Source organism: Oratosquilla oratoria, chromosome 6 (genome assembly GCF_046742065.1).
Source record: "Oratosquilla oratoria isolate Oo_2021 chromosome 6, ASM4674206v1, whole genome shotgun sequence".
Lineage (NCBI taxonomy): Eukaryota > Metazoa > Arthropoda > Malacostraca > Stomatopoda > Squillidae > Oratosquilla > Oratosquilla oratoria.
The window spans coordinates 5484697-5497196 of record NC_134782.1 but is presented as its reverse complement, the minus strand read 5'-3'; the positions used below and the strand labels follow the sequence as shown (position 1 = coordinate 5497196).

Genomic DNA, 12500 nt, shown 5'->3' with positions numbered 1-12500 from the left:
GAGAACTAAGGGAAATGACTAGAACTGTGGCAGTAGTGAGTACGTGACCTACTCTCACTTGTTCCAGAAGAGTCCTCGTATTATTGAGTACTAACTACATTAGCTTTAGGGACTTGAACGTCACCCCTACGGACCAGACCCACACCACATTTTATATCGGTGACTGCACTGGAAAAAAAAATGCTGGCACTGGGTACGTACTGCGTATGTTTCAGAGGAATATGTGAAGCCCCTACGGACCAGTCTCACGCAGTTAGTCAAAGAAATGTCGACCACTTCTGATATATCGTCTACCTCTTCAGCGCGAAGCTAAAAGCACTAGTGATTCACGACGACTTAACCTTCCTCCCTTTAGTGGATGAGAGATTTCCATTAATTGATTAAAGTCGGCTGATCTTAGTCAGAATAAAAGCAAGAATTGACCTTACCACTCGAAGGATTGAATATATGTAGAGCGTGCAGAAGTTAACCGGGATTAAACTTAAAACCGGTTTAATATGACCACGTGGACTAGGCTTTGTTCACGTTAGCGACGTCAACAGAGGCGGTTCAATTACAGTGTAAATCAATGGAAGCGTTCATACACAACCGCGCAGTTTCTCCTTGACTATGCAGTACCGCCGCGGTTTCCGCGCGGTTCAAACCGATAGTGTGAACAGGGCCTAAGGCTTTGTACAATGTTCACTTGCTTCGTCAGGTTCATAGATATGAACACGCGGACGTGTGAGACAAAATTCTTCACCTTTGCCCTTTGTGTTTGGAGTGCCAGATGAAAGTGGAAGTCACCGTAAAGGGATTATTATCACACTGGGTTATCTTTCTCCAACCTCCGATTAATCGTCGGTACCGACCACCTCCAGAATTTCTTCCGCCGTAAAGTCACTGTGGCAAACTATTTTGTTTCCTCAACAATTGACATAGAATGTCATTTAATATGCTGGAGAAGAATGATTTTCCTCCAGCATAGCAGATTCCTTCCTAAAGGCTGCGGACTGCACATCTTCTCCAACAGTCGGAGGAAAACTAGCCCAGTGCGATAAGGCCTTCAGCGAGTAGAATCAAACTTGAGGATGGTGTACCATAACACGAAGGTAAATGCAGAATTTTTTTTAAATGACTTACATTTTATTATTTTTTTACTCACAAGCTCTCTACCCCCGTGATGTGCTCGGATTGTGTGGATAGATACTTCAGTTCTAATTTCTGTACTTTTAAAACCCTTTCATTGCCAGCCCTGGCGAACACTATCTATATCACAATGAAGATTATCGCTAATATGGTTGGTTATATTTGCAAAAATGACCAAATGATCTGATATACGTAGGCCAATAAACCAGATAAATCTAAATGGATACCCAGATAAAATTCATCTTTCTAATGGTAGACTGGTCTTTATATATATATATATATATATATATATATATATATATATATATATATATATATGTTTGTGTATGTGTGTGTGTGTGTATGTGTGTGTGTGTGTGTGTGTGTGTGTGTGTGTGTGTGTGTGTGTGTGTGTGTGTGTGTGTGTGTGTTTGTGTGTGTATGCTCGTGTATATATATATATATATATATATATGTATATATATGTATATATATGTATGTATATATATATATATATATACTCGTATATATATATATATATGTATATTGTATACATATATAGTAGATAGGCAGATACCATTCATTACTGACAGGAAAAAGGATACCAGTTATCATATTTAATCAGTCATCTGTCGGGACCCATTATAAAGACAGACGAGTCGCTTGTTGCCGCTGAAGTCTTTGATAAACGAAGGGTTACAAAGGACTAACGATCTAATCGATTGCACATCCCGAAGGCAATGCATTCGTCCGCCGAAGACACCTCGTCAATCCGCGGACTCTCTCGGCAACGAAATGAGCTCTCGACTTCTTGAAGAAAAGCCGCAGATCACATAACTTCGAGTCCTTCCGTCAAAAACCCCAAAGGAGGAGTAGGAAGAGGACGGACTTATTTGTGTCAGTGTCTCCAAGGTCTTCTCTCTCTCTCTCTCTCTCTCTCTCTCTCTCTCTCTCTCTCTCTCTCTCTCTCTCTCTCTCTCTCTCTCTCTCTCTCTCTCTCTCTCTCTCTCTCTCTTCTTTTGTCCCTATTTCCATAGTCATGCATCCCGTCCCAAGAACACGCAATACCAGGTTCTCTGAAATATCTCATTCGTTTTCTGTACAAATACATTTTCCGCCAGTCAACCTCTATGTTTATTGCTTCCTCCCGTTGAGAGTCTCCTGGAGTCTGTTCCCGATTCCACATACCTCCACTCCTCCGGCACATTACACTCCTCACCGAAAATGCCTCATCCATTCTCTGTCAAAATACGATCTCCATAAACCTTTCTGTTACGGTCATTTCTCTCCCGTCCGCCGAGAGGTTCTGGAAGTCGCTTCCCTTCGGCATTCGTCGTCCCAGCCAGCTACGACAAAAACTGCCACAACGTAGACAGTAATCCAGTGTTTCGTCCTAAGGACAACTAGGGAAGTACCTTTGCCGGACACGGTGGGGCTGCGGTTTTCCATTTAGTGGAACTCGAGGTGATATGTACCGTTACAACTCAAGATCATGTGTGTGTGTGTGTGTGTGTGTGTGTGTGTGTGTGTGTGTGTGTGTGTGTGTGTGTGTGTGTGTGTGTGTGTGTGTGTGTGTGTGTGTGTGTGTGTGTGTGTGTGTGTGTGTGTGTGTGTTCGTGCGCGTGTGTGTGTATGTAATTCACCATGGTCCAGGTCTTGGATCAGGTGTTGGACTCATGATCGACAGTTACTACCATCCCGGAAGAGAGCTCAGAGCTCATATATGACTGATCTATGAGTAATGCTGTGACCTTACACGCACACGCACACACCCAACTCGCCGCCCACGAAGGTTGGAGTAACGACTCGCAGCGCAGCGATACTTAAATTATTTCAACCCTGGGCAGGATTCGAACTCGGAACACCGTAGTGGCGGCCGCGATCGCTAACACTAGACCATCGAGTGCATGTGTTTGTATGTCTCTGTGCGTGTGTGTGTGTGTGTGTGTGTGTGTGTGTGTGTGTGTGTGTGTGTGTGTGTGTGTGTGTGTGTGTGTGTGTGTGTAATTCACCATGCCCCAAGGTCTTGAATCACGTGTTGGACTCGTGATCGACAGTTACTGCCATTCCGGAAGAGAGCCCAGAGCTCATATATGACTGATCTATGGGTAGTGCTGTGACCTTACACACACATGCACACACCCAACTCGCCGCCCACGAAGGTTGGAGTAACGACTCGCAGCGCAGCGATACTTAAATTATTTCAGCCCTGGGCGGGATTCGAACTCGGAACGCCGTAGTGGATGCCGCGAACGCTACCACTGCACCATCGAGTGCGTGTGTTTGTATGTGTTTGTCGTGTGTGTTGTGTGTGTGGTGTGTGTGTGCGTGTGTGTGTGTGTGTGTATTTGTGTGTGTGTGGAGTTGTGTGTGTGTGTATGTGTTAATGTGTGTGGTGTGTTGTATTGTGTGTGGTGTGTGTGTGTGTGTGTGTGTGTGTGGTGTGTGTGTGTGGGTGATGTGGTGTGTGGATGTGTGTTGGTGTTTTACCGACAGTTACTACCATCTCGGAAGAGAGAGCTCATATATTACTGACTAGGTAGTTGTGTGAACACACACGCACACACTCAACCAGGAGTAACGACTGCAGCGCAGAGTCTTAAATTATAACATTGTCTTTCGAACGTAACGCCGGATCGGCCGCGGAACGCTACCACTGCACCATCGATGCTTTTTTGTATGTGTTTTCTCTTTTTTTAGACGTAATTATATATGCGAAAGGAACTAAACTCAGCTTTTGAAAACTAAAACCATTTATGAAAAGCATAAGGTCTCAGGCTATACAACTTCAATCTTTATTCAGATGGGGCTAGTGTCTTTTCTTGTGTGGTTGTTGTGTGTGTGTGTGTGTGTGTGTGTGTGTGTGTGTGTGTGTGTGTGTGTATGTGTGTGTGTTTAGGGTTTGTATGTAGATGAAGAACTCAAGTTGTATTGTAAAGAACCCATGTTTCAGTCCTGAGAACGATCAGACAAGAGTTCTGTCTTATAACAGCTTTTCAAAACGTCACCGTAATTGAACGTTCAGCGAAAAGTCACACACACAACTTCGCAAACAACGCTCTCCACAGTCACACTTCACAACAACAGTCAGGAAGATGATTCTTTAGTCACAGATGATTCTGTTACCGGAACCCAGACAGAACGGTGATCACACCCACCCACACATGCACACGCACACACACACACACACACACACACACACACACACACACACACACACACACACACACACACACACACACACACACACACACACACACACACACACACACTCACACGCACACACACACACACACACACACACATACACATGCACACGCTCACATGCATACACACATATACATACATCCATGAATATATAGATATATATACATAAATATACACACATTCATCAATGTATACATACACATGAACATACACACATCCATGAATGTATACATATACATATGCATGTACTCGTACATGTACATTTACTTGTACATATACATATACATATATACATATACATATACATATACATATACATATAAACATATAAATATATACATATAAATATACATATAAATATACATATACATATACATATACATATATACATATAAATATACATATATACATATACATATACATATACATATACATTTACTGTAGATAGGCATATACATATACATATACATATACATATGCATATACATATATTGTACATATATATATATATATATATATACATATGCATATACATATACATATACATATATAAATATATAGACATGTATTCCCGTATGTATCTCTCAGTATTTTTCTTTCTTTTTTTCCATTCTTTCTTTTTCATCAAATAGTGTTCCCTACCGGTTTCACTCCTGCAGCCCAATGCTAAATAGGAGTTTCATTCACTACGTCTTCTTTAACTTTGCTCCTTCTGTTTAGAAACTCACATTCCCTTGGGAATTCCTTCAACTTCATCTTAACTTTGTCTTCCACGCACATTTACATCCTGTATAGTAATGCACAGGTCTTCAGAATATATATGCCTAAATATGTATAAATGTATATATATATATATATGTATATATATATATATATATATATATATATATATATATATATATATGTATATGTATGTGTGTGTATGTATATATGTATTTAGATATTATGTTTGTGTATATTTCTATGTATTTGTGTAAGTGTTTATGTACATGTGTAATTGAAATGTGTGTGTATGTATGTGTGTATGTAATGTATGTATGTAATTGTATATATATGTGAGTATATATGTTTGGTCCTATATATATGTGTATACATGTATGTATATTTATATGTATATAACGTATACATGTATATATGTTCATATGTATATAATGTATGTATATGCATGTACATATATGTATATCTATATGTATATGTTTATATATATACATGTATATATATATCTATATGTATATATATTTATGTATGAATGTATATATTCACGAGTTTTACTGGGCAATTCGAATCCCTTCCCACCTCTAGAACCGACGGTCGAGGGATTGGGAACTTTAACAAGGTTCACCTCAGGTCGCAGATATCTCGGAGGTCCACCTTGAGGTCATCCTCATCCCTAGGAGACACGGGAAAGCTTCTGGATAGCCATGACTTCGGGGAGATTTCTTCTGCCGGAGAAGTCACCAAAGTAGAAGGACATACGAAGTCCCAGAGAAGTCTTTCAGGGCTGGCAGAAGACGGGCTCTCCCCTCCCCCTTTTTTTTTTTTTTTTTTTTTGAGGGGGGAGGCATCCGGCAATCTCAAAGGAAACGTGTTCCTCCATTCCGTTCCGGAGGCCAGACATAAAAGTCTGTCCGGTCTCTACCTTCTCCGTGTCATCGGGACTGGACCGTTCATATGCAACCCCCCCCACCCCACCTCCCCCCTCCACCCCTACCGTATTTCTTTGATATTTTTCTCGTTTTTTCCACTTTTCATATTCCTTCTTCCGTGTCGTACTCGTTTTTTGTAACTTTCATTTTTTTTTCTTCCATTTCTTTTTATATTTATTTTATTTTTGTTCTGTCATTTCGGATTTTTCTTTTTTTTCCAAAGCGTCTTCATCTTCTTCAGGGAGACAAAATATCTTTGCGACTTGTTTGTCTACACTTGTAGTCTCTGTCTGACCCACAAATTTGACTTCATGAGTCTCAGCCGTCAACGCGGGAGGTTTAGAGAGACGGGGAAGGTCGGCACCACATTCCCAGGCCTTTCAACCAGTTTGTCACAGAAATGTTGGTGACTTGCGTGGATGAGACGGACCGTGTTTGTTGCCTTCACTGAGTTTATGTAACTCTTCTTTCTTCTTCTTCTTCTTCTTCTGTTTCCTCTTCTGGTTCACCTTCTTTGTTTTTTCTGCTTCTTTTTCTTCTTCTGTTTTTTCTTCTTCCTTTTCTTTTTCTTCTTCTGCTTCTTCTTCTTCTTCTGGTTCACCTTTTTTGTTTTTTCTGCTTCTTTTTTTTTCTTCTGTTTTTTCTTCTTCCTTTTCTTTTTCTTCTTCTGCTTCTTCTTCTTCTTCTGGTTCACCTTTTTTGTTTTTTCTGATTCTTTTTCTTCTGGTTTTTTTTCTTCCTTTTCTTTTTCTTCTTCTGCTTCTTCTTCTTCTTCTTCTTCTTCTGGTTCACCTTCTTTGTTTTTTCTGCTTCTTTTTCTTCTTCCTTTTCTTTTTCTTCTGCTTCTTTTTCTTCTTCCTTTTCTTTTTCTTCTGCTTCTTCTTCTTCTTCTTCTTCTGTTTCACCTTCTTTGTTTTTTCAATTTATTTTTCTTCTTCTGCTACTTCTTTTTCTTCTGCTTCATTATCTTCCTTGTTTTTTTCTTTCTGGTGTTCATTCTTTTTTTTTTATTATTATTCTTGTTTCTTCCCCTTCCTCTTCGTTTTTACCTAGTGGACTATTCAAGGTCCTTCTATTCCAAAACATTCCAAACCTCTATCTCTTTCTCTTTCTCTATCTGTCTATCTGTCTATTTACCTATCTATCTATCTATCTCTATTTTTTATTCCTTGTTCCACATCCACAACTTATATTGCATGCAGCCAGGTTACAGAAAACACACACACACACACACATACGCATACATACACACACAAAACACACACACACACACACACACACACACACACACACACACACACACACACACACACACACACACACACACACACACACACACACACACACACACACACACACACACACACACACAGGTGCCCACACACACACTAGCTATGGACTCCTTCAGCAAGAGTTCTGTACCTAATGGAATAAGACCTTTTGGTGGTATGCAAAACAGAACCAGTGAACCGCCCACAACTGAAAGCAATTTCTTATCGCCAGCAAAAAAAAAAAAATATATATATCACAATACTCGGTTTGCCCTTAGAAGGACAAACTCTCTCGACCTACTTAAGGTCGACCTTCTACTTCTTCTTCTTCGTCTTCTTCTTCTTGGCCTCTCCGGAGGCTCGCAGAACCCTTCTGGTCTCGGTTGTCTTTCATCCGTAGACCCTCTAGCGTCCTGAGGAAAAGACCCGGACAAGAATGAGATTTTGATCAATAGACTCCTTCCCCACCCACCGCAACTGCGTTTCTTCAGCTTTACAAAATCGTCCAGCGTTAACCAGAATAAAATATTTACGAGTCTGGGGGCAAAATATAACCTTCCACCTCCCCTTCCTCATTTTTCCCTTCTCCCTTCCTTCCCCCTTCCCTTCCCCATTTCCCTTCTCCCTTCCTTCCCCCTCCCCTTCCCCCACCTTCCCCCTCCTCTTTCCCCCCTTTCCCTCTCCTTATCTCCCTTCCCCTCTCTCCCTTCCCCTTGTCCCTTTCCCTATCTCCCTTTCTCAACCTCCTTTCCCCTTCCTCCTCCTGCCTTCCCCTTCCCCCACTTCCCTCTCACCCTACGTCATCAGTACTCTTACCCTTTCCCCTTCTCCTTCCCCCTCCACCACTCCATCCTCCTTTCCCCCATCTCAGCTAAGCGCCTCCAGGCGTAAGTACCTCACCTTAACCTGGATTCCAGTTCCAGGACAATGCACGATCCTCCTGGTTCAGTGTCTTCGGCTCCCCGAAGACTCCAGAAGCCCATTTCTGGAAGAGTCTGCCAGAGACCCCAGTAGCCCTCTTGGACTCTTCTGGAAGAGTCTGCCGGAGACCCCAATAGTTATCTTGGACTCTTCTGGTATCTGTGGCCCTGCTAAGGCTCCTATTCACGAAGACCACTTCCGCTCCCCCCCACCGTTCCTCCACCTCATCCTCACCCTCATCCTTCTTACTCACCATCAACTTCACCCTCAACTCATCCTTCTTACTCACCATCAACTTCACCCTCAACTCATCCTTCTCCCTCACCTTCACTCTCACCCCTCACCCCGACCTCCATTTCCACCCATCCTCCCACTCTCCCTTCCATCTCACCCTCATCCTTCTCCCTCAACCCTCACCCTCAACCACCACCTTCATCTTCACCTCACCCTTAACCCTCACCCTCACCCTCACCTTTCACCCTGAATTCCATCTCCTTCTCTCCCACCCCATTCCTCCATCTCACCTTCATCCTCGTCCTTCACCCTCAGTCCTCACCCTCAACTTTACCCTCACTTTCTTCCTTCACACAGACCTCCACCTCCCATCCCCTCACCCTCAACCACACCCACACCCTCCACCCTTTTTTTCCTGTATTTCCATATGCCCTTCCTCCTCTTCCTCCTCCTCCTCCTCTTCTTCCTCCTCCCCCTCCTTCTCATGCTCCTCCCCTCGGCTCCTGCTCCACGTCATCTTGCTTCTTAATTAAAGTCTCTCATTTGTCTCCGCCGCCCCCCCCTACGTCCTCCTCCTCCTCTCCTCCTCCTCCTTCCTTTTCATACCACTGCCCTTTCTTCTTTACCTCCCTCCAACATTCCTCCATGTCTGTAACTCCTCCTTCGACCCTTCCTCCCCCTCCAACGATGACCCTCATAACCGAACTGATTAGGGATTCATCTAAAATGAATAAAAGTGTCTGGCCCCAACGAAAATAAAATTTCTAGAAATCACGGTTTTTTTTTATTTATTAGACGACCAGAAGCTCATGAAAACTTAATGAAAACGTCTGGCGTTGGCCTAAATAAAATCAATAAATGTGTCATCAAAGCGAAAATGTCTTCCCTCGAACTGAGTAAAACCGCACGAAGCCAACCAGAATTAAGTATCTAAAGTACTTCGTCGTAGAGTTCACCTAGACCCTCCCCTCCGTCCCCTCCCTCCTCTCCACACACACACACTGCCTCTTCTCCCTCCCTATCCTCTCCCTCTTCATCTCTTTATGAATACTCCCCCCACACAATTCTTTCTCATATTTAAAATCGCTTTCCTAACTTTCCTCCCTCCCTTCCTAACTCCTTTCCTTCCTCTCTCCCTCCTTACCTCCCTCTCTTCTTACTTCCCTCTCTCCGTACCTCCCTTTCTCCTTACCTCCTCTCTCCTTACCTCTCTCTCTCCTTACCTCCCTCTCTCCTTTCCTCTTTCTCTCCTTACCTCCCTCTTTCTCTCTCTCCTTACCTCCCTCGCTCCTTACCTCCCTCTCTCTCCTTACTTCCCCCTCTCTCCTTACCTCCCTCTCTCCTTACCTCCATCTCTCCTTACCTTCTCTCTCTCCCTCCCTCATTCTTCACTACTCAGCTAAGCACTACATCGCGGCACAGAACTCGCGAGCTCATTTCGTCGAGTTCACAAGTTCTTCCATTCGGACTCACCACTTCCTCCCTTCGAACTCAGGAGTTCCTCCCCTCGAACTCACAAGTCCCTCTCTTTAAACTCAGAAGTTCCTCCTCTCGAATTCACAAGTACCTCCCTTCGAGCTCACGAGTCGTTCTCTTGAAGTGACAAGTTCCTCGAACTCATAATCCCTTCATTTCGAACTCACAAGTCCCTCCCTTCGAACTCACGAGTTGTTCTCGTCGAATTCACAAGTACTCTCCTTTCGAACTCACAAGTCCCTCCCTTCAAATTCATTACTTCTTTCCTCTCTTCGAATTCACAATTCCCTTCCTTCAAAAGCACAAGTTCCCCCCTTCAAATTTATCACTTAGTTCCTCTTCGAACTCGCAAATTCCTTCCCTCGAACTCATAAGTCCCTCCCCTCGAAGTCACAAGTTTCTCCCTTCGAACTCACAATCTATTCCCTTCGAATTCATCATTTAGTTCCTCTCTTCGAACTCACAAGTCCCTTCCCTCGAACTCAAAAGACCCTTCCCTCAAACTCACAAGTTCCTCCCTTCGAATTCATAAGTCCCTTTTTTCAAATTCATTACTTAGTTCCTCTCTTCGAACTCACAAGTCCCTTCCCTCGAACTCAAAAGACCCTTCCCTCAAACTTGCAAGTTCCTCCCTTCGAATTCACAAGTTCCTTTCTTCAAATTCATCACTTACTTCCTCACTTCGAGCTCACAAGTCCCTTGCCTCGAACTCACAAGTCCTTTCCCTCAAACTCACAAGTGCCTCCCCTCGAACTCACACATACTCCTCCTCATACTCACAAGTTCCTATCCTCGGATTCACAAGTTCCTCCCCTCTAACTCACAAGTCCCTTCCCTCGAACTCACAGGTTCCTTCCCTCGAACTAACAAGTCCCTTCCCGAACTCACAAGTCCCTTCCCTCGAACTCACAAGTTCCTCCCCTCGAACTCACAAGTTCCTCCCCTCGAACTCACAAGTTCCTCCCCTCGAACTCGCATGTCCCTTCCCTCAAACTCACAAGTTCTTCCCCTCGAACTCACAAGTTCCTCCCCTCGAACTCACAAGTCCCTTCCCTCGAACTAACAAGTATCTCCCTTTTCTCCCTCCTTCAGGTGTCGTGGGTGCGACGGAGGGACTGGCACATCCTGACAACGGGACTCTTCACGTACACCAACGACCAGAGGTTCACGGTCCTCCACCCGAGGGACTCTGAGGACTGGACGCTCCAGATCAAGTACACGACGGCCCGCGACAACGGCACCTACGAATGTCAGGTAACCTTTTCTTCTTAATTAGTATCTTAATTGAGTTTTTAATTGGAAAAAGGTGTCCAAGGGGTACGGGGGTAAGGGGGTAAGGGGGAAATGGGAGTCCTCTGATTACTCCTCTTCCTCCTCCTTCTTCTCCTTCTCCTCCTCCCCCACCTTCTTATATTCCTCGTTATCTTTTTCGTCATCGTCATCGTCATTTATCTTCATTTATTCTCGTTCTTATCCTCCTCCTCCTCTTCCTCCTCTTCTTCTTTCTCCTCCTCCTCCTCCTCTTTCGTCTTCTTCTTCATCTTCTCTTCCTTCTCCTCCTTCTGTTTGTCCTCCTCCTCCTCCTCCTCCTCTTTCGTCTTCTTCTTCATCTTCTCTTCCTTTTCCTCCTTCTGTTCGTCCTCCTTCTCCTCCTCCTCCTCCTCCTGCTCCTCCTCCTCCTCCTCCTCTTCCTCCTCCTTTTTTCTTCCTTTCCTCCTTCTCCTTCAACTCCTTGGTCTCCTCGTTGAACCTTCGTGTTTTTCCTAAAGTCACCCCCGACAACCGCCCCTTCTCTCTCCCCCCTCCCCCCTCCCCCTCACCCCTCCCCTTACACCCTAACCCCCCTCACCCCCATCCCCCACTCATACCATACCGCATGACCCTGATTTCTTTTCCCTCTTCCTCCTCCCTCCTCCATCCTCCTCCTCCCTCCTCCATCATCCCATCTTCTTTCTACCTCCTCCCTCCTGCTAACTCCCTCCTCTCTCATCCATCATTCTTCCTCCATCATCCCATCTCCCTCCTCCCTCCTACCTCCTCCTACCTCCCTCCTCCCTCCTCCATCATCCCATCTCCCTCCTCCCTCCTTCTTCCTACCTTCTCCAACCTCTATCCTCCTTCCTAATACCTCCCCTCTCCCTCCTCCTCCTCACTCCTTCCTCCTCCCTACTCCCGCTTCCCACCTCCCTTCTCCCCTCTCTATACTCTTTACTCCCTCTCCCTTTCTCCGTCCTCCCCTCTCCCCTCTCCCCTCTTTATTCTCTTTACTCCTTCTTCCCTCCTCCTTCCTCTCCCTCCCTCCTCTCTTCTCCCCTCTCTATTCTCTCTACACCCTCCTCCCTCCTCCCTCCTCCCTCCTCCCTCCTCCCTCCTCCCTCCTGTCTTTCCACCTCATCCCCCCCCCCCCGTCCTCATAATCAATTTACGTCCCGTCCAGTCAAACGGTAAGGTCCATTTACGCATCTCCCAGCACGTTCCTGTTGCCTTTATGGCGTGCACTTGCCCACAATCAGATTAAAGTGGCGGTTAGATCGCTGTGGCCGCTGTCGCATCTTTGTGTTTGTTTACATCATGACCTTAGGTCAGCGCTACCAGGGCCATATGATGTGTGTTTCCCCTCAGTGGCTCAATGCAGGAT

At 44.6% G+C, this 12500-nt stretch overlaps 1 protein-coding gene across 2 annotated transcripts in view; it reads left to right on the top strand.

Moving 5' to 3' along the window:
• The window catches only part of LOC143026255 (neuronal growth regulator 1-like), a 481658-nt gene that overhangs the window by 419256 nt on the left and 49902 nt on the right, over positions 1-12500 (top strand). For both annotated transcript variants that reach the window (XM_076186340.1, XM_076186341.1), the window contains one exon: positions 10955-11116. In XM_076186340.1, coding sequence (XP_076042455.1) covers positions 10955-11116 — 162 coding nt within the window. The remainder of the gene's footprint in view (positions 1-10954; positions 11117-12500) is intronic.